The sequence below is a fragment of the Dicentrarchus labrax genome, unplaced genomic scaffold (genome assembly GCF_905237075.1).
Source record: "Dicentrarchus labrax unplaced genomic scaffold, dlabrax2021, whole genome shotgun sequence".
Taxonomy (NCBI): domain Eukaryota; kingdom Metazoa; phylum Chordata; class Actinopteri; family Moronidae; genus Dicentrarchus; species Dicentrarchus labrax.
The window spans coordinates 10,176,424-10,199,241 of NW_026136704.1; the positions used below are offsets into that span (position 1 = coordinate 10,176,424).

Genomic DNA, 22,818 nt, shown 5'->3' on the forward strand with positions numbered 1-22,818 from the left:
TGGAATATGTTAATGATAAACCAGGAATAAGGTAAACCATTGTTTACATGCAATACTCTAAATATCTGATTATAAATGTGATATTAGTGTGTATGTTTATGCAGCAGTCTTACATATCTCTATTATCAGAATTAAATAATTATTTAAAGATGCTATGTAAAGAGCATATGCAATTGCTGAGAGTTAAAATGGGACCTGTGTGACTTCTGTCAAGATAGTATGGTTCAGTAAAAATAATAACTCCAAGGTTAACATAAATACCATCCTCAGTCTCACAAAAGTTGTATGACCTTCACACTAATGAGGCTGGTTTGCTGAACAAGCAGTACTGGAATGAGAATCATTTCTCTGAAAAGTTTCTTTTATCACTCCCTTATGAGTCATACTCTCTCCCATACCTTCCTCAATACTCCTATCTTGAAAGTTGAAAAAGACTCAAATAATCCAGCACTGTCCTGTCATAATTTGTTTTCCTCAAATCCCTCAATCTCCTCAATCTCAAGGACTAAAATTGGTCTCATCCCATAATTTTAAACAAAATTGCAAAAAAATGTTTTTACTCTTGTACCCATTGTCTACGCATGATAACAGTTATGGTATACAGTATATAAAAAAATAACATCTAATTTCACCGCCCACATTTTCCCAGCTAGTGTGGGTGTTTGAGCAGGAAACTGCCACTACAGGTGTGTTTTTCTAACCTTTGACACCTGTTCATCATCAGAGTCAGAGGCTAATCATGATGCAGAATAATATGTTTGTCCTCATTCTGCCAAATACCAGGACACAGTGGAGGCATAATTTGGCTTGTTATGACACCTTGTGGTGAAACATTTCACTGCACCAGGATGTGGCTCCTGTGCCATATTGCCATGATGCGTGTCCATATGTGATAACACCAGTCTTACCTTCCATCTTTGGCACAAAAAATAGACAGAAACTGGAACATTCCCATGACGATGAGCGGAGTAAGTTATAATTCTCATACTTACATACAAAAATGTCTTTCAGAGAGAATATAACAATACATATATTATTTTATTTGCATGTTACATGGTGATAAACACAGCAGTACCATTACGGTTCTGTGTGTGCCAAGCTATCTCCAGAAAAAGAGGTTACTTTCCCAGACATCTCAAGTCACATTCAAATACAGAACATTGAATTCAAACAACTTTATTTTGTGTTATGAACATTTTCTCATATACCTTTATTACATATAATTTTTTTTTAGAAACTGACTGCAATCACCTTATGCCATAATAAAGTAAGGTAAAATATAAAAAAAAAAAAACCCCGGGACATTGTTGTGTCATCATCATGACTGAATCTTAATTTCCCATGACAAAGGGAAGGGACGTATAAACGTGATACTTACATTTCCTGTTTAAACTTTTAAATGTTGAGTTGTATAAACACGATCTTATGGATTTGCTGACTTTACAACATTCTACTGTAGAAACATTACTGTATATACACACAGAGGTGGAAAAGAAAGAAAGAATCTTAACTTAAAATAGAGGGTTACCACTGTAACCATCAACGGAAAGTAGATGGTTCGCTGTTTGGCCAACTCGTCATGTAGCTCATGCCTTGTGTTAACTTCTCAGGTTGGTCAATAATAATTAACAGAATCCGAGCACACACACACACACACACACACACACACACACACACACACACACACACACACACACATAAGCCAACAGTGAAGCAATGGTGATGTTTTGAGGCTGTGCTCAATAGTAAACTAGGAATCTGCTCCTACAGTCTTCAGTAGATATCCAGGTCTGTCTACAGGTGGTTGGTGATGTGTCCAAAGGCTGGCTGTTGGTCTCTATGAGCAATGACATTGTTTCCTTATGCCTTTCTGCTTTGTGGATAAGACAAAGCTCCATGGCTTTTATAGTAGGGGTCTTGGTATCAGTCAGTTTTTATTGGCTGGTTTTAACCTGCATGGATACACTTTAATGAGGTTTGACTCACAGGAAAGTTAAGACAATGACGTTAGTGTAGCATCCTTTAAAACAAGGGTCTCAAACGCAGATTGGCTTGGGAGCTAATATCACAGGAGGGCCACTTCAAAATGAAAGCGCAAGATTCTACAAATATTTCCATTTCTAACATCACCAAAATGCAAACAGTACTTTCTGTACAATTTTATATCATCATTTTATATCATCTTTGTTGTTTGCAGCCTGCTACATCTTATTAACCTTTTGCATGCATTTGGCACCTTGGACCTTTGCAAATATTTTACGCTAAAAAAAATTTTTTTTGCAAATATAATAGTTTTAAAAATGTTTAATAGATAGAAAATAGAAAAAACAAATGAAAAAATAATGATCTTGAGGGCTGGATTAGATGATATTTCTGACATCATGTTGCAGGCCGGAAGGAGGGCCTGCAAATGGCCGTCAGTTTGAGATCCTTGCTTTAAAAAAAAATCCACAAGCTATTTGCCATGATGCATCCCAACATGCATTCCAAGCAGGTTAAAATAAATGCTAAGCACAATTTGGAGATTTTCCACCCTGCTCTGCTAGTCTGTCAGGGTCCCAGCCTAGCTCTGCCCTGAGGTTTTATTATACGACACATGGTGAGACAGACGGACTTTACTGAAACAGACATGTAGCACAGACCACTCTCATGCAAACTGATCACAGAGAGAACTATTTCACCACAGTTTTCAGATCATTCACTTCTTACTGCTGTAAGAAGATAATGGCTGCTGATAAACTAGCATCCTTAAGCCAACCAGAGGCTAAAAAGCGGCAAGAGAGTCTGCAAAAGGACCAATGTAGTATAAAAACATCAGGAGTCAAGTTAATCCACGTTAAAGTGGATACACCAGAGTTGTTCAGTTGTAGAAAATAAATTAAAAAAGAAACAAAAAAAAAAAAAAACAAGCAGCTTTCTTATCACTTCCTAGACTGGGAAATCTGATTGTAGGTTATTGTTTGGTGTATTGGTTAATGCTGGGACTAATAGAGATGACAAAATGCTGTTTTAACCGTTTAAATGCTTCATAGTTTGCTGCCATTATGGCCTGTTTTAGTCCCTGTACAGCTATAGCTCTACTGTTTCACCCACATGAAAACTAGACTGGATCATATGGCATTACCAACACTACAAAGTCACACAGTCGTGGCCTCAGGAAGCATTTACAATGAAAACACTGGGAACAATGTCTTTAATGCATGACAAGGATGACATTAATTACACGTGTGTTTTACAGTACTAGTACTATCTCGGCTTGGTTGTTAGAAGAGCGGAGAAATGAACACACATCCAGTCGAGGGGCTGAGCTGGGCGCTGGAGTCCGTACGCTATTAGTCACCTTACAGTAGGTCAAAATAAATGGCGAAAAAAGGCAGCTAATAGTGCACCAGTTTCAGCAATTCTCATCAGAGCAGCAATGAGCTGTTTCCTGAAAACTGTTTGAAAGATCTTCTTCTTGTGAGTTTAACTAAATATGACACATGTTGTATCCATTGAACCACTTTGTTCGTAAAGACATAAATTCAGTGATCAGTGTGATGAGAAAATCTGCCATGGGACATGTAATTTAGTGGTATCATTTTGTTAAACTTGCCTTGATGGCTACTGAGGGGAATAAGCATTCATGTGTTTTCTGCTCTCATATTGAATTCCTGGTATATGAAAGAGCATTACAAGCTAAACATAATATTCCATTCCCTATAACATCATGTAAGCCAGCACTTATATCATCTCAAGAATAAGTACAATAATAACTGCACAAAACTATCTTCTTTTTAATGCTAGACCTTTTTTAAAAAAAAAAAAAAAAAAAACATCATTGTATAATGGGCTTCAGTTCACATGATAGAGCAGGGTGGCCAGTTCAAGAGATCTACAAGTTATTCATCCTCAACAAATTGCTACCCTACTCAGAAACATGGACACATAAAATTTGCCTTTTCTCATATAGTATAAGGACATTGGATTCAAGTATATATACACACAACTTAAATGAATGAGGTAAAGACAGAAAAAAAAAACCTCAATATCAATATATTATGAATTTTTCTGTATCATTTCATATTAAAACACACATACTTCTTTGAAAGAGAAAAACTAAAAAGTAAGTCATTCATTGGTGTCATACATTTTTATCCAAATTCCAGCAGTATAGAAGAATGATCCTAAAACTCATAAGCTAAAAGCAAACACTGTATGTGGTACAGTATTATGTAGCTAAATGGGGTGCAGCCTGCTGTGGAGCAGAGACAAACTGCCCAGTACGGTTGGTTGGTTGTCAAACAAGCAACATACACTGCAACAATTTTCTCTGTTTCCTGTTGTTACAGTGGCAGAACAAGTTGTCTTATCATAGAGAAATACAAAATTTTACTATGTACAGTACGCATCATTATAACCTACTGTGTTTCTTTTCCTGTTGCAAAAGAAAAGAGGAATTCTTTTGGAATAAAGGCGAGTGGTTGCAAAGCCACTGGATGAAGATGTAGGTATCCATCAGCAGATAAACTAATTTCCTCAGGTTTGCACTCCGCATGGTTTAAGCTCAGTGGGATCAAGTCACTTCTATTCACTGCATCCTCGATTTTGGGCTTGGTGGCAACAGCCCAAGTGACTGCTGCATCTAGAATCAATGTCATTGATTGGAGAGATATCCGGCTAATGCTCTATATCTTTGCTTCAGTCTAGTAGCATCAGATTATGGTAGTACAGATTTTAATATCAAGCTCTAATCTCATTACAGAATCAGCTGCAGTATTTTCCCTTTGATTTCTGCATGTGTTAGTTTCAAATCTTATATAGTTTATGAATATTTGGCAGATACTTTGCATGTTGCTCAGTAATGCACTGGTTAAACACTTGGTTAAATCTAAAATTTAAGTAAACATAATGCATCTATGGGAGTAAGAAGAAATACACCTTACGTCTTCAGTACTTCTAGAAACAAATGATTGTTGGCATCCTTGTGAGCGGGGTGCCTGTGCTTTCATTCCCATGAAGACAAAAACACAACACACCCGTTCCAGACCCCGAAGACAAGATATAGCAGAAACAAAGAAGTGCATACGAATTAAAAAGAACAATGCGATTCTTTAAGAGAGCACTGTTTGCTTGTTCTGTCCTTCATTTCATTGTTTTTTTTTGTTGTTGTTCTTATAACATTTTACTCATAACCCATCGCTTTTTGTAATATCTGTAAGCAGTGCTAAAGAGCACGTAAGGTTTTCATATCATGATGCAAACAGTCTGGGTTGGGGGGCGGTAAAGTTGGTAATAAGGTAGCAATAAGGATGTCGGTGAGCTGTAAAGGAGGAGGAGGAGGAGGAAGAGGAGGAGGAGGAGGAGGAGGAAGAGGAGGGGGAGGAGGAGGAGGAGGAGGAGGAGGAGGAGGAGGAGGAGGAGGAGGAAGAGGAGGAGGAGGAGTAAGGAAGGCCAGGAAGGGGAAGAAGAAGAAGAGGAGGAGGATAGCGGTATTAACACTTGAAGAAAAGGCAGGCGAAGCAGGCCAGCAGGAGCCACAGTGATTGAGATACACAGGCGGAGCCGTTGATATCTCGACCCGTCCCAGGTCCTACACAGAGAGAGAGAGAGAGAGAGAAAGAGAGAGAGAGAGAGAGAGAGAGAGAGAGAGAGAGAGAGAGAGAGAGAGAGAGAGAGATTTAACATAGTAGTCAGAGTCAGTGTCAGAGAGCTCACTCAGACTGGCAGTCCCACCACTTTGAAAAAAATATAGGCACTATTTGAATTTTATCAAGAAGAAGGATTACAATCAATTTACAATTTATCCCCTATTTTGTTTTTCTTGAGCATTCACCCAGATAATATTGATACTACTACTGTAGACAGCAGTCCATTTTGAAATCCAGTTTAACAAAGGAGTAATACCACCAAACAAGTATTCTGGTGTAATGAATTATATACATACATATGGTCTTCTTCTATAAATGAGTAATTAAACTAAATGAGTAACTGAGTCAGTAAATACATACAACGTAATGTTAGTTGCTACAGACTAACTACAGACTTTGAGTGGTGTTCGGTGCCATCTGGTGGCCATGTTGTGCTATTGACTGCTGCGATGTAAGCTCAAAACCGATTCATGCTCCAGAGAGCACAGAGGAGGCATAAACTGGGGAATATGTGGTGGGACTGAGAGTTCATCATACTGCAGCTTAAAGAACACAAGCAAATGAAGAAAACATCTTCAGCAATTTGACAACACATGCATAGCAATAAGAAAAAATGCAAGATTCTGATCAGATTAGTTATTGCCAGTCTTTGCAGTTAATCTAATGTTCAGCTTTTTGCTGATTACTAGGCTATCAATTAAAATAATAGTACATATTACACCTTTTTCACAGCAGCCATTTTGACATGAAATAAAAGGGTAAACACAGGCAATGACACCAATTAATGTTCTGTTCCATTCAGGTCAAACAGAGTCATGGTGCTGCTATTGTGCATGTTGGCTCACTGGAAAGCCTTTTCTACTCATGAGATTACTCTACTATTTTATGTCAAAATGGCTCCTGTGAAATAGGTCCATGACGTATTTCTGTGGCTCTCTCCCTCTCTCTCTCTCTCTGTGTGTGTGTGTGTGTGTGTGTGTGTGTGTGTGTGTGTGTGTTTGATTGTGTGACCGGAGACAGGTGTATGGGAGTCAGAGCAGAGCCAAACCCTCTGCACCCCATCTCAATAATCAAGACCTCTACAAATACTCAGCTTTACCACTTAGCCTCTGCACCAGTCAGTCTACGCTTTGAGCCATTTTTCATATCAGTTTTCCTGTCGTCAGTCTTTTCCCTCGTCTAACCCTGTCTCCGGTTTCCTTCGCCGTCCTGTTTGCTCCGGTTCTGGCCCCTGTCTCTAGTCCCTCGTCTCATCTTGTCAGCTCTGCTTCCCTGCCCTGGATCCCCGCCCTTCCCAGCTTCCAGCCCATGCTTCCCAAAGACTGCACTCCCTTTCCTTGCCTTCACAACAAATGCTTTGTTTTTTGCATATCCCTGTCTCCTCACGGTGAGTGTCTTGGTTCGTACTTAGCTTAGTCCTAACATTTTTATTATAAATGCTCCACATTGTCAAATTGATGAAGGTGTTTCCTTAATTAGCTTTCTCCTCTGTCTTTTTGTATGCCTTTTCTTAAGTTGCAGTACACTGAGCTCTTCATCGCCACTGTTGGAATGTCATCAGATCATCAGCATCACAGGAAAGAGAACTGTGGTTGCACTGATATCAATATAGCTTCAAACCTTCAAGCATGTAGCACTTCTGGTCAAACCCCAATTAGTAAAGTCACAGCAGATGTTTTCCCTTTTTAGAGTGGTACTCTATTTAGTCGTGCCTCTGTGCCAATTGGTAGCCTCTGCAGTGGCACGGGCGAGGAGACCAGCTTAAATATAGTGCAGTTAGGACACGCTAGTTTTGACACTGATTCTGTATCAGCTAATAATCAAACAGCAGTAAATAGTGGATATACTGTGGTAAACGTAAATTTCATCTTCAAACAGCTTTTAAGTGCTGCCTCCTCATCTCACTCTAGCCGTTACGAGCATGTGAAATACATGGTCATCAATCTGTATTGTGTATGATGCCAACACTTGTGTACCGAATGGAGTGGAAACCATGTCCAACTGGCTCAAATGTATGTTTTGGAGAGCACCCATGGAAAACACCTGCTGTGACATCGCTGAAGTGTGAAGCGCAACATGTTTCAAAGCTCGATCCTGTAGAGCAATTCAAGCTATTTTCTTCCGTTTGCAATCCTTGAAACAACTGTTCAAGGTGTGTTCAAGGTGCATTCCAAAAACAAAAAGATTCAAATATTAAAAAAGTTTGTAAAAATAAATCCGTACAAAGAGAACGAGGGCAGTTGTAGTGCCAAAATCATGGAGGATTATCACTCAACTCTGTAGCTCAATTGAGCTTTTTGGCATCTTCTGGCTCACTATGGTTTAGTCTGAGCTGCTCTCATCAACCTCCATATGTACTCTGATAAATACCCCGTATGTTAGCAGCCCAGCATCAATTGGCAACTGTTACTGAGTGGCTGGTGAATATATTTTAGTATCTAGCAGCTAAAGAGCCAGGAGGAGCTGATGGAAACCAAAACAAGAGCCAAAAGGAGAGTGAATGTTGCACTTTGGACCCTGGGTAGTTGGAAATTCACTTCAAATGACTTTTTTGAAATGTTTCTCTTGTGTATGCTGAATGTATATGAGGCCATCTACAACTTATTTAAATGTTTTTCTGCCCCCTAGTGGCCAAAACTTTACAATTTTATAAATATTACAAACATTAACTTGCTTATGATTGTGGTGGCGTTATTACTGACAATGACATCCAAATACAGATTTATTCACCTATCAAATCTTACTTTTCATTTGTATGTATTGTCATACTGATTTGACCTCATACATAGGTCTGTAGTACATCACATAATGGGCACATTAGGGAATATATATAAACACCACTCTGATTGACTCTGATTTTGAGCTGAAAATTACACTCTTTAATTAAAAGACGAACTTGAACTTTTGTACACTCTTGTCCTATTTTGTGACATTTAGGGGTGTTCAGAGAGTATCCTGTTCCTTTGAGTTAAAACCTTTCCACATGACCTTACTTCACCCACATACCAGATGCCAGCCTCCCTCTCCAGCCACATACTTAGATTTCCACGAGGGTTCAATTAAAATGGCTCTCATGCAGAGTTGAGTACCCCGTTAGCCAAATGACTAAAAATGACTACACGGCAAGGTTCTTGTTCTAATACTAGCTTCCAATTATTCAGCTCTTGCAGTCAAGCTCAAAGAAAAGCACACAACTACAGCGAGTTCACCAATGATTCAATGAGAAATTAGGTTAATAGAATTAAAGTAATTCAATCTCACCTTGAAACTCTCAATGAGTTGAATGATGGTTTGTTCAAACATAGAGGTGATATTATAACCAAGTTGTGGTATTTCATTCTCAATACTTTATCTCTGTTGTTGAGGTATAAAATCACTAGAGGTGTCACAATTATACAGAGCTACGAATTTCTAATAAAACAACAATTTTCCATTTTGGATTCAAATCATGAGCTATAGCAAATGGCAGAAGTGTCTATACTCACTATAAAGGAAAAGACTAGCATTCTGGACGCCCTGTCGGTTCGAGGCCACACAGGTATAGTTCCCATAATCCTCTTCGGTGACGTTGGCAATCATGAGAATAGTGGTACTGCCAAGAATTTGGATATTGATGCCCTGGGCATTGGACAGCCTGGAGAGGAGAGACAGACAGAAGACATTTTAAGTAAATTGCAAAGTAATGAACATTAGAGGAGTTTAAGCCGGAAGGGAGTTAGTGACATTTTGGGCAAAATTATAAAGTTTGCAGTGTCTGTAAAGGCAAAGGGTCATTTCACCAGAGCTTAATTAACCAATAGAAAATACTGACTTCATACTGAAAGAGAATACACAATTATTTGTCAAATTAGTCATAACCTACTTCAGGCTTAAAAATAGACATTATTATCAGCCTTATGACAAGACGGCACAATGTGGCTGACAGGATTCAGCTGTTTTCCGAATGTGGTGTTACATCCCGGAGGCTCAATACTGCTGCCTCTGGAACGTACTGTCATATTAAATAGATTTCTGTGAATGAATCTCTTCAGAAATTACTTATAATAGTGTTTATTTTGTCAACAGCTTACATTCCTGTTACATTTCTATGTGTATAAATTATATTTTATTATTTCATATGTGACAGTTTCTGCATAATGAGGCGGAGAATAAGACATTTTAAGATAAAATTCCTATGCAAACACATACATAACAGACCGTAACCACTCAATTATGTTCCATGATTAATGTTATACTTTTTGTGCTGGCAAAAGCATGGGTTAGTGTCATTTCAGGGAACTTAATCAGAGTGTGGGAGTTGAGATTGTTAAAAGGGATGATACTGTAAGCCTTTGGAACTAACCTTTTTCATTAACAGTTTGACACAATGCTGCATTTACCAGAACGCAATCCTTGACCTTTGGGTTATGTGGTGAGCAAAGAAAACAGCTTTCTGAGAGGCAATGTCAGTGTCTGGGCTTGTAAACATGACAATGCAGCCAACACAATGTGCAAATATGAAAAAATATTGCTTAGGAAATACTGCCGCGTGGATATTTACTGTACAGTGTGTACATGTTTTTGCTCTTGACAGAATACTTTGTTGTCGTCAAACGAACAAACAGGATCATTGTTATCCCATTTTCAGATGAAATATTAGTATGCTGCTGAAGTCCTTCCCTGCACTTCTGGGAGTCTTAATGACCACCAAACTTCTGACAATCAATTATGTCAACCTTGAACCCCTTTCAGCACAAATTAATCAATACAGTTTGCTGACTCAGACTGTATACCTCACTGATGAACTGTTCCTTACATCATCACAACCAAATAAAACTCTTTTAATAACGGCATGCACATAATGGATTCTGCTTGTTCTGGGCTGATTGAGCCCTTTCGTATCATGAATGAGGTGAAGTTCATTTAAGGCGCCTCAACTTAATCCTGCTTAAGTCTGGGTAATGTGGTAATCGGAATTTGAGCAGGGGAGCGAGAAGTTTATGCTGACACAAAATTGGCTGATAGGAAGTATTAACATAAAAAGGAAAACGCACATCACGGCACAGCATAATTTGGCTCACTGGGGAGTGGGGACTTGATAAAGTGCTGAGGTCCTTCCCATAGGGACACCTTGGGAACGGTGGCAGCATGTGTGTGTGTCTGAAAGTGAGAGAGCAAAAGAGAGACCTAAGGGAGGGCAAGTGCACCAGGAGTGTCCCCACTTCATCTAAAAGCAAACCCCCCTCCCACGATAAGGCCAGCAGCAGATATATTCTCCAGTGTGTCTTCATGAGAAGTGACTGCACTATTAAAAAGCCCTGCCTGCCCACAGAGCATGCTGAGAGACCCAGATTATACACAACACCACAGGGAGCTGAAAGCAAACAGCTATTTTTACTATAGATTACAGCGCATGATTGTGATGCAGGGGAATAAACTGACCTAAACAGGTCAAAAGGGACAGAACTCTCTTTTGTTTTCACAGCGAAGGTTTCAGGTTGGACTGGAGGTAGATTTATTTGCACACATGGTTCGAGTTTAAATACCCTGCAGCAGAAAGCTGGAGCGTAAGGAGCAGGAAACTAGATCTCTGGCCTCCCAAAGTGCGTTATATTTTCTATTAGCATTTATTGGGCTCAACATTTCTGCTGCCCACTTTAACTTTTAACGTGTTGGCACACGCAGATCTGCAGCCGGCAACTTCTCTCATTTTGATTTCAAGTTCATCCTCAAATATGCCTGTATCTCTGCCAGCTGCTTCATCTGGCATAATAGACTGGAATGCATTATCAGGGAAGTTGGCAGAAATGGTGCTCGTCAACCTTTCCTGGAGGGGAGTTTTTCAAGTGTTATCATCATTATTGTATCATACTTGACGTCCTTCCTCACAGGCAGAGGGCAGCAGTGCTCTTCTGGATAGCTCAAGTCATCATTTTTTGATGCACAGAGCCACTCTGGTACATTAAACCCTAGATTGAAATGACTTGACCCCTGTATTTGGCAAAGGGCATGCAGTGTGTGCTAAGGGCTGCAGTCGCAGACCGGTAGAGATGGAAGACCAGACCAAATCATCAGATTGACAGATTTGATTCTGTAGCGTGTGGGAGCATCTAAAGTAGGTTATCACTGCCAGAGAAAGTGACAGGCCTGTTATGATTCAAGGCCGATGATAAATGAAATCAAGTGGAGAGTCCTGCTGAGACTTGTAACCCAGAGATGATTGAAAACGGTCCTGTGGCTGTGACAGCCATGTATCAGCTGACAAAACAACAAACAGATCTGTCTGTCACATCAGCTAACAGCTCACTTTGGATTTTCTCATGTTATAAACATGGATTGAGTGATTTACTGCACAAGGAACAAGACCAACACCTTACAATAAAAGATGATTGACAATGGTTGATTCTACAAACATAATTCTTTAGACATAAAAATGCAGCTCAAAAACAGAAAAAAACTGGACTGGAAATCTCAGATTTGTAGCTTCTCCTTTAGGGTTAACATTACATAATCATATGGAAAAAAAACAGGGCTAGAGGGGCAACCAATTTACAACTTCAGTCAAATTTAATCATGGACAGCCAGTGAGAAGAGGCAAAAACAGCAGGGAGGGTCATGACAGCCAGGTTGTAATAGTATCAGTTATGATCTTCTGGCCAGCTGCTTTAAGATCACGATGCATCGGTTTCTACTGAAGCTAACTCAGTTTTAAATGCCATGGAGACTCTCAGATCCTGGTGAAGCCAGAGATGTGAGATGATTAATTTATGTTTTAGTGGATGAGTTATGTTTCATCCGTTGAGGTGGTCCACATTTTCATGTGGATATTAAGACTGACTGGATGGATATTCACAAGGTTAGGAGAGTTAAGCTTCCCTCGTCAGAGGAGGAGAGAGGGGAGAGCTCTGCAACCAAGTTTGTGTTTACCAGCTTGTGCCAAGCAGTTTGTTCAAACTCTGGGGTGTTAACTCCTTCAGTTTGATTTGTTTGGGCAGGTGAGAGAGTTGCTTTTCCAACTTGGCACTAGATAACTGGACCAAACGTGTGAGTGTTTGTTTGGGGTAAAATGGCCCAACCAAGAGGAAACGAGAATGAAAAGTGGGAAGTTGTCAACATGAACAGGTCTGGACCAAGAGGCAGGGTCTCATTACAAATTTGTGGGGTTGTCACACTATAAAAAAGACATTTCCATACAGTACTTGGGTAACAGTTTTAACACTAACTAACTTATGTTCCCAAATGAACAAATCAGACACAAAAGATATTTAAAATACAAAGAAGGATCAAGGAAAATAATTAATCAATGTCAAATATGGTGAGCCTTCGCAAAGATAAATTCTGCATCTGAAGGGTATCTTGTCAAAATACAGCTAAAGAAAAGGATTAAAAAAGGTTTAATTCAACAAGGGACAAAAGTTAATCTTTTACATTTCAGCAAAACGTAACTTCTAAAAATTTAGAAATTATCAAAGAACATTGTTCATGTTTGAGGCTGGAATAATGGTTAAAATCAAAATACATAATTTTTAAAAAGTTTCCCTCTCCTAACTTTTTCACACGCCAAAGTAGGTGAGTTGTTAATTTCTCAGTTGTTAGTGCAGTGCTGTGTTTTGTTTTTTTTTTTTCTCCTTCACTGACAACACGATAACCCTGGGAAAATGGCTTGTTCTGATTAAAAATGGTTCACCAGACCAGGTCTGCTTCAGATGTAATCATACTGGTAATGAGAACGAAAACAGAGAAAAGAAAAAAAGCAATTTTTCACTGGTTCTGGCAAATCAAAACATGTCAAAGGTCCACGAGTACTGATTATGGCTGCACTAACATCTGCCCCCATAACTGATTACAAACCATATATAATGCATTAATATATAAGGGAGTATTCCAAAAGTAACCACCTGGCTGTTTGCTAAACCCCTTCCCCAAACAGTGACCAACTAGGCATGGCAGGTCAATCAAACTCTGGATTTCTCCACATGTTCAAGCTTTGCACATGGGGTTGTAGTAAGATTGATACTCAACATTTAAAGAGCTTGGAGGTTTTCTTGTTTTTTGATTTCCAAAACCAAAAACTCAGCTCGGCTGGCAAAATCAATAACTGCTGGATAGGAAAGAGAAGACTGCTGTTGTCTGCCTCTGAAACAAAGAACCCGTTGTTAAGAAAATTACTAAGAATTGCGAGTAGTAAATCTGGCACTGTAACTGTGCGTATGTGCAACCCGAGAATCTTGAAAGCAACTGCGACGAGCACTTCTTTGTGATTTAAATGCAGAGTTCAGGTGTTGATTAGGTTAAACCAATTAAAAAAGGGAAACGAGCGCTGAGGCGAGACCCCACCTTAACAATCAGGTAAATAAGACACAACAGGCTACAGTGCATTAGCCTTGATTCTTGGGGAGGGGACTGTAAAATTAACTAGCCAAGCAAGGATAAATTATATTATTATGGTGCATTAACATCATCATCCAAGGAGAAAGTGCAATAACGCTTTCCAAAGGCACAGAGGGAGAAGGGGGCCATGAACAGGCACATAGCCAAAATCCTCCAGGGGACAAAACAACTGAGATAGATGGAGGTTGGAAACAACAGATAATGCAAAATATTTCAACGACCATAAATCTTTCTTTTCAAGCGCTGCTGTGATAGGCCTATTACTTTAGAGACCATATCTGTGATAACACTTGTGACACTCCTCCAATATTTTTCTCCCAATCTTGAACTTTTTCTGCTTTAGTTTGGGTACGAGTGAAATTGCAGATCATGGCGCTCTGCATGTGCAATTTTCTTATCATTAGCTATTTCCATTCAAGCCCCTCCATTTCCCCAATGGACTCATATGGTGAGCTTGCTGCAGAGGAGGGAATCTCTCGGGTTATTAAATGACAAGTGAGAGTCTGGGTTGTCATTGCCTTTGAATGTTATTACACTTCGATCCTCTTCAAGTGTTTTCCAGATACATGCATGACACTTAAATTGATAGCTTTCCAATGAACAGCTGTGTCTGGTCACACAGTTTGCAATTTCTCAGGGGACAGTACAGCGCGGGAAGCCTGATTTCCATTTCACTGGAATTACTTGCGCTATGTGAAAAGGGTTACTCAGATTTTCAGTGACTACAGTATAGAAATTACATGCAGGAGAACAACCGATCTGTTCTCCTTTTTCTCAAAAGAATATCACAGAATCCACTGCTGTCTTACACAGTAATGTTCAATTAACAATGGAATAACAGCCTAGTGAGTGATTAAGTGGGTGATTAGTCATTATCAAACTACACAGATGATGCCATCAAATTAACACTGGGATGTGACAATGGGACCACTGTGAGGGCAGATTTGACAAAGGAATCAAAGAGTTCCATTATAACCAGTGAGTAAAATGATACGGAGCATGCCAGGCACAAGAATGAAGTGATGAAGCTGCTGCCACAGTTAGGAAATGAGGAGAAAACTTCTCAGGAAAGTATGAAGAAAGCTTCTGACTCCATTGAGGCCATTGAAAGATCACAAGCTGGGTTGGACCTCTGTTGTTTGAAGACGGCTGTGAGATTGATGCTTATACAGGTCTCACCAAATGCTGGCATAGGGAGCAATCAGTATGATTTTTATTATAGAAAGAAATGCAATTCATTAATTGAAACAGCAGGGCCTCTTTACAGCTGTCATAGTCACGCCTAAGTAAATGCAATGTAAATCTCATTATTTTGCCTCATCATCATTGTATCTGTAATGGTGGCAACATAAAATAATTTAGCAGGTCAGGTCAAGTCAAATAGTGGTTATTTCTGCAACCCATCATCACATAAATCAGTCTTCAAAAATCTGAATGTTTCAATACAGAATCTGCCACTATAAACTTTCCCAAACTATTGTAATCCATATACTGTAACAGCTTTTCAACCTGTTTTGAAGGCATACAACACTGTTGCTTCCAGTAATTCGACTTGTAAGAGAGAGAAGGTTTTCCATCCTGGAAACATTACAGGAGATCATTATAGTTATAAAGGGGTTTCAGAGCATTAGGGTGCCAGGCTCAGTGGATCAGTCTTACAGTTGATATACTTGTTTGTGATAAAGAAGGCTAATGGCCAGTGCTCTATTTAATGGCTTGTCTGACTGGTTGTATATGGCTCGTGCTCTTTAGCTCATTCCCTTGATTGGTCTACAGCATAAAAATGTAGACTGGGCTTGCAGCATCACCTTGAAGTGTCCTAGTTATTAACTATTCAAAATGTTTCTGAATGTTGTGTCATCTCTCCATGCCCATTTGGAGCTTATTCATTTCTGAGGTAAGATCAGGTGTATACAGCTCCGTACAGGTGTCTATTTGTGACATTGGTGTGGGGAGTGATGGTGTAAATGTGTGTGAAGTTGTACCTTTTTTCGTCTCTGTACCATTCAAACTCTGGTGTGGGCACAGCGGTGGCTTCACACTGCAGTGTCCCCATGCGGCCCACCGGAGTCTCTGAGCTCTGGGTTTTCTTTATTGTCGGAGGGTCTGCAGAGTCACACAAAGATGACATACATTAAATCTTAAAACCAAACCAACTTTAATGTAGTCAAGTGTTATGCTCATCCTTAATGAAATCAGCTCTTGTGGCACTTGTGTTTCCTTCAGTTTTTGTTTTTCTTTCCCTAAAAAGTAAATTTCTTTTAATTTTATCAAGTATGTCTGAACATGGTCATTGATATAAGCCTGGCACAGAAAACAAAAACCCCTTTCATATGATGACTTATCCTCTGTATCGAATTTTACTAATAAAAGCAAACAAATAGACAAATACCAATGATAAGCTGAAGGAATTGAGTTTCTTCTATTTTGTATTGTAAAATTCCACTAGCTTAAGGCTTTCATAGTGCAAGAACTAATGTATAATAGATTACTTGGAGCTTGACTCCAAAGAATAATCACTGCTAAAATTTCAAATTTATCAAGTTTATTAACATTCATCATACACACATAATGTCTTCTACAAACATCACAATGTCAGATGTGGATTAATGCCTGTTTTCCATTTAGGATTAAATACTAAGCAATAGTTTAATATAGAAATCTTTATCATTTGATTCAGGCACTCAGACTTGGCTAAAGTATGGTTTGGGCAAACAGCCATACACGATTTGTCCGGATCAAAGAGAATCTTACAACTCCTCTGGGGGGGAAGTTGGTTTGTGGTGTCTCCTGAGGTGTTCATCAACTTGGAGCCAACGTTTGCATTGCGCTCATCAAATCCAACATGGATCCCTGACAAGATGTAATTAGGGGATCTTGTTTTGAAATGCAAAGTGCCTCTTAAATGATGATGGTGGTACGTGAGAATTACCATGGGAATGACAGTTGCAATCAAGTTAGAGATCTTTCTCTTTCTACCTGGATTCATCTTGAGAAGACTGAAGTGTACTCCAAAACTTTCAAGATACTGCCTTAATGCCCCGTCACACTAAATTCTACATGTCTCTACCCTTAACTCCAGTCTTGACTTTTATATGCTTTTATGTTGAGTGTATCATCTTGTGACACGTCTGACATGAAACAAGGTAAGAATATAGATCAGTCGTTACTTACAGCTGACAACCACATTGACGTATTTGACATCAGGTGTGGCGACGTCGTTGCTGGCCTTGCATTCATAACGACCCGCTTGGTTTCGCATGATGCCTATAATGTCCAGGTACTCCTCTCCATCCAACGGCTCTGCTGCAGACAGATAGAGAGAGAGCAAAAGAGGAGGAGGAGTGATTGAGGGAGGCAAGAGGGAGAGGAACAAAGAGAGGGACAAAAGAAAGAAGGAGACAAGTTAATGTTTGAGCTCTGTTCAAAAGAGTTACTTTTCCCAGGGACTCTAAATCAGCATAATCGCCTGTCAATCAATTCAGGAGAAGAGAAACTGACTAAAAGATTTTCACTGGATGATCAGATAGATAGATAGATAGATAGATAGACAACATTTTGACAAATAGGCTTATTCGCTTTCTTGCTCGTGTGAAGCAGGTCGCACTGGCAGGAAGTCAGACACAGAAACAGCATAAACAATCTGGTCAATTTTCAAAATAAAATACAGTGTGCAGACTCTAGCTTGGAAAAACATTGTCTTGGATCCAACAAATTGCAGACAACACACTCTAAAGACGCTCCACTTCTGAAGCGCTCTCGGTGGGATTTGAAGTCACGTGGATCACAGAGCCAAACCACGACATAGACGCAATGTTATAAAACCATGCCTGGTGGAATTTTGGGGTAAAGGTGACAAATTATTTACAGAAGGGGTGTGTTGGATTACATGCTGGACTATTTCTCAGCTTGGCGCCGTGACTCCCAGGTTGCCTGGCAACATCACAGTGATGACAAGACTCCTGAAAGCCACTGCTTCCGGCGCAGATATAGTCTATTTGGTCTACATATTTGGTCTTTCTACAGCAAAAAGCGGCATGAAGACACATTTTTTGAGATTCCAATTTCTACAATGTAAACATGTTCTATTGCAAGCAAGTTCACACGTATCTATACACTTTGGATGTTTGGATGTATTGCTATAGAAAGAACTATTTCATTTTAACTGTATGTTGTTTACAGTTGAAACATCAGAAAGAATTTGTCAGGGTTGCCACTCTACATGAATAAATCTGGTCTCCCCTGAGAAAACGGCTATTATTTTGCCACCCACGTCAGCTTGGCATGCGCACCATTAGCACAGAGGAGACTAAGGTACTTTGTTAAAGAGGAAGCAAAATGGCCAATCTGATTAGCAGTTAAGATTCACTCACTTTGAGGGACATACTGTGTCCACGATACTGTAGGCTTAGGTAGAAAAGCGAATCTAATTTATTTACAGAAAGATTGCATTGAAGTGTCGTGTTTCACAGTTCATATTGGTGTCAGATATGGTTCTTTAAAGGTGTGAGTATGCTCCAAACGCAGTAGTTCAAATGACATGTTATCCAACCACGCAGGCAAGTGTTTCGAGCTGCTCTGAAAGGCCACATTTGAAGGTGGGTGAAAAGCCTGCCGTCAGAGAGGATGGGGAGACGTGATAATTGTTTGGATGGGAAGGCATTCATGGTGCTGCACAAAAAGTTACTTGAAAAACTGTACTGTACTTTGTGTTTAGTCACCTCCACACATCGCTTTGTGAAGTAGGTGTGCCTGGGGTTTTAGAAATGTATAAAAATGATCAGATATTGGACAGGTATGGGTTTCATATGCTGTTCGACCATCCGACAAGCGCTTGGGTTAAATCATACTGACACGTTTAAGTCTATTGAGAGTTGCTTTTGATGAAGGGCTAAATAAAAAAAGCAGAAATTGAAACCGCAGTATTCTTTCACACTAATATTTCACAACAGAGGTAATTCAAATTCACAGTCAGGGTATGCTGAAAAACTCAGGCCGCATGACTTAGATTGACTCTTCAACTGAAAGCACATTTAATATTCAACAACTTGTTAAGCAGACTTTTATTAGTTGTTTGTCTAAAAGCTTCAATTAACAGAGGAATAATATCTGCAAATGTCAGACAAAACACTTGAACAGAGTGCAACAGCCACAGAGACTATCAGACAGATATCTGACTAATTGTTTAATGAGCAATCCAGCTAATTAGCCATGTACAGAACATAGCGTCTCGGCATCTCATTAGGAAAGATGCTATGTCTTATTAAGATCTATTGGTGGGTCAGAAGGAGGAAATGGCAAATCATTTGATGTGCTGCAAAATTAATTGCACTTCATCTTTTATCACATCTGAAGTTAGCATTGGCGTGAAGACCCTGAAATATCATTATTTGTGATATCAGCTGATTTATTTGGTGGATGCGTATGTGACACTGCAATTAATTTGAGATGTGATAATTAATGCTGTATGCAAGGGTGTAGCACAAACTTATTTTTTATGGGCTCCACCATTTGTTCTAGTTTCTTTTCTTTGTGGGCCCTCTTCACACGAGGGCCCGGTATACCCAATGCCCCTCATTCCCTCAGTCCTATGTATGTATGTGATAATACCGTGTTTGTGTATTATACAAAAAATGTGCTTGATTTTACATGAACAACCATTCTACATACATTTCAATCTGATGGAAAATGAAATGATTGGAAATGACAATGACTTAATAAGTAATCATCTGCTTGTTGCCAGGATATTTCTCAAAAAGATACAGTTATGGTAAATGGACTGTACTTGCATAGCGCCTTTCTTATCTTCCGACCACTCAATTCGCTTTGCCACATTCACCCATCAAAAACAGAAACAAACATTCATGAGAGCAATTTGGGGTTCAGTATCTTGCTCAAAGACACTTCGACATGCAGCAGAAGATCGAACCTCCAACCTTCTGATTAGAGGACGACCCGCTAAGCTACAGCTGCCCTATCACAACAAGCTGCACTGAATAACTCCTTTGACCCAGCAAACACAACTACAATAACATTGACTGAAACTTCCCTTAATCTCAGAAAATAAAGAGTGGTGGAATCTGGGCAGTGCAAATAAATTGCACAGAGGGGATCTCTGAGGTGGACGGAGAAAATGCACTGTTTGTAACAACAGTAAATGTCAGTAGTTGCAATTGTGGGCAAGTTCATGCTCATGTTACGAGTGAGGAGCTGCAGGCTCTGTGAAAATGAAGCACTGCGACCTGAGAAATGAACCTGCAACTACAGGGACTCTGATATGGGAGGTTAGTTGAAAAAAGCTGCTCTGCCTTGGTGATCACACATAAATGCTTTGCTATTAAATGTCATAAAGCTCAGTTAACAACACCTCAAAAACATCAGTCTGACTTTTATACATGCCTGAAGCTCAAACTCCAAATATCTATAAAATCGAGCCTGGTCTCAGTGTTTGAAACAGAAAGAGAGAAAAAAACTAAATGATCCAAATCAAGTGTATGATGGAGACGGAGGTCAGCTGATACAGTATTATTTCATGTTGATTGAAAGATCAGTGGGATCATGATCAAAGTCTAAACCAGATCATATTCAGCCCTCCCTGGACGAACTGACAGAGTAACGTGATTGGAGAGGTATGATTGAAAATCTGTTGCCATGGAAATTCTATTGAAGCTCAATCTCTTCTTCAGTGCTTTGGTTTGGTGCTGGATAAGGGGAAGAGAAAAAAACAGGTGACTGCAAAGATCAAAGAACAGAGTAAAGAGAAGAGAGGAGAGGGGAGAATTTAAATGAGAGATGAGAGGAAGTGGCTCAACTAGCTTTTTTAAGAGCAGCAATTAACTGTCAGTAATCTCACCTGGTGTGTATAGAGAGCAACTCAATCATGACAGATGAATGGAACGTGATGTATTGTCTAAAGAAACAATTAATTGAGATACAACATTTCAAACGTCTTTGTCCGTGCCCATGGGAGAATACAGTTTCCTGTGTGTGCCTTACATGTTATCTGTTTAATGAAGCGTAATGAAGATAGATTGGTTAATCTTGTCTGGAGGGAATTGATTAGGGTGTGTGTACAGTATATGTGTGCATGTGCCCATGCCTGTTTGTGGACGTGTTACATCTCTATGGTGAGTGAGTATGAAGTGTGCATGCGTGGATTGGGGTGAAGGCATCCAGGGAGCACTAAGACCTTTGACTAATTCAAAGTGTGTGCATTAGAAAAGCCCCATGAATCCCGGCATTACCCTATATTATATCATCACATTTGTATGCTAATCTGGAAAGAGGGAGGCGAGTGGGTGACAGAGAGGAAAAGAGTAGTAAAGTAAGGGAAGGACATGCACATTTTCTGTTTTTCCAGATAGATATCAGCATGCTAACAGGAATGACAACGCTAACATGCTGATGTTTAGCAAGTGTAATGTGTACCATCTTCATTAAGTGTGCTAAAATGAAAAAAAGAAAACACTAAGTACAGCTGAGGTTGATATCATTTATTTTGAAGGTATCTGGTCATAAGTAAGAAGTATTGGACAAATTAAAATTTGGACTTCATAATTATTAAAGTCAAAAGGTCAACAGAGAACCAAAGTCATTAGGATTCAACCTCTGGACATCATGGAATATCTGTGTCAAATTTCATGGCAATGTTGCACCATCATGTTTCACAAATGGGACAAATGGCTCAAAATAGGGCCTTTCTTATTTTTCCTGAGTTTTATGGCAACCATAGTTTCTTCTACACGCTTGGAAGGTTATCAGTTTCACCGCTAGATGCCAACAATGAATAGTTTGTCTTGTAGCTAGATCAATAGATCTATAGACCGATAGACCGATAGATGGATAGATCAATAGATAGATAGATAGATAGATAGATAGATAGATAGATAGATAGATAGATAGATAGATAGATAGATAGATAGATAGATAGATAGATTCATTTTATTGGCAGTACTAAAACATTCTTCCTCACTTTTTCTCACTTACACATACACATATGCACACGTATGCTCTCCCACCTATAAATATGTGAATGCAGGTCAGAGTTTGAATCCCTGCCAAACTGTAGTGTTTGTTGCATGTCTTTTGATTACATTTCCATGTTGGAAATCTTTTTCTCCAACTTTTCTCTTGGTATATTTGGAGTTGGGGGCATGCAAGTGTCAGTAGCCTTGAGCTACTCTAACAATAGAATTCACAATGAGGAGCACAGAGGGAATGGGTGGCAAAATGCATCGTCTATTTTCCACTCTGAGAGAATGGCTTTGACTGGAGTAAAAAACTTGTGGTCGTAGGAGCTGTTTTAGACCACTGAACTGTGGAGTTTCAGCAGATAATGCAAAAATGTCAAAAATATAAACTGAGATTCATCCTTTTTTAAAAATGTTCTGCTGTGTGTCATCACTTGGATGCGGCAGTGTCATAATGTTGTGCTTGTAATATTATTTTCAAGAGGTATCCCATTTTAGGAACTGCTAATTTTAGAATGCAATCTATTCCATGATTGTCAGAGAGAATTGAATATGCAGCCCGCAAAAATCCTATAACTAAATTAAAACCTTTGCAGAGCTGCTTACTGACAGGAAACTTCTTTTTAGAAAACATTGTTTCAGGTGCTGCTGAAAAGTAATACCTGTGATGTGGGAGTTTGAAATACTGCGGGTATAACCCCTTAGAGGGAGAAATACATGTAAAAACCACTCTGCTCCAAAAGGATACTGTAAATGGAAACCATGTAATAACTGAGAATTACAGGAAACATTTGCAAATAATTAAGTTATACAGTAACCTGCATTACAGCTGCCTACAGCCCAGAAGT

General features: G+C 39.3%; 1 protein-coding gene across 6 annotated transcripts in view; it reads right to left on the minus strand.

Annotated features, from left to right (window-relative positions):
• Window positions 1-3,176: 3,176 nt before the first annotated feature.
• Window positions 3,177-22,818, minus strand: part of lsamp (limbic system associated membrane protein) — a 1,177,706-nt gene continuing 1,158,064 nt past the window's right edge. For all 6 annotated transcript variants that reach the window (XM_051396815.1, XM_051396814.1, XM_051396813.1 and 3 more), the window contains 4 exons: window positions 17,175-17,306; window positions 15,986-16,106; window positions 9,116-9,264; window positions 3,177-5,572 (listed from right to left, as the gene is read on the minus strand). In XM_051396815.1, the coding sequence (XP_051252775.1) occupies window positions 5,475-5,572; window positions 9,116-9,264; window positions 15,986-16,106; window positions 17,175-17,306 (500 nt within the window). In that variant the 3' untranslated portion in view covers window positions 3,177-5,474. The remainder of the gene's footprint in view (window positions 5,573-9,115; window positions 9,265-15,985; window positions 16,107-17,174; window positions 17,307-22,818) is intronic.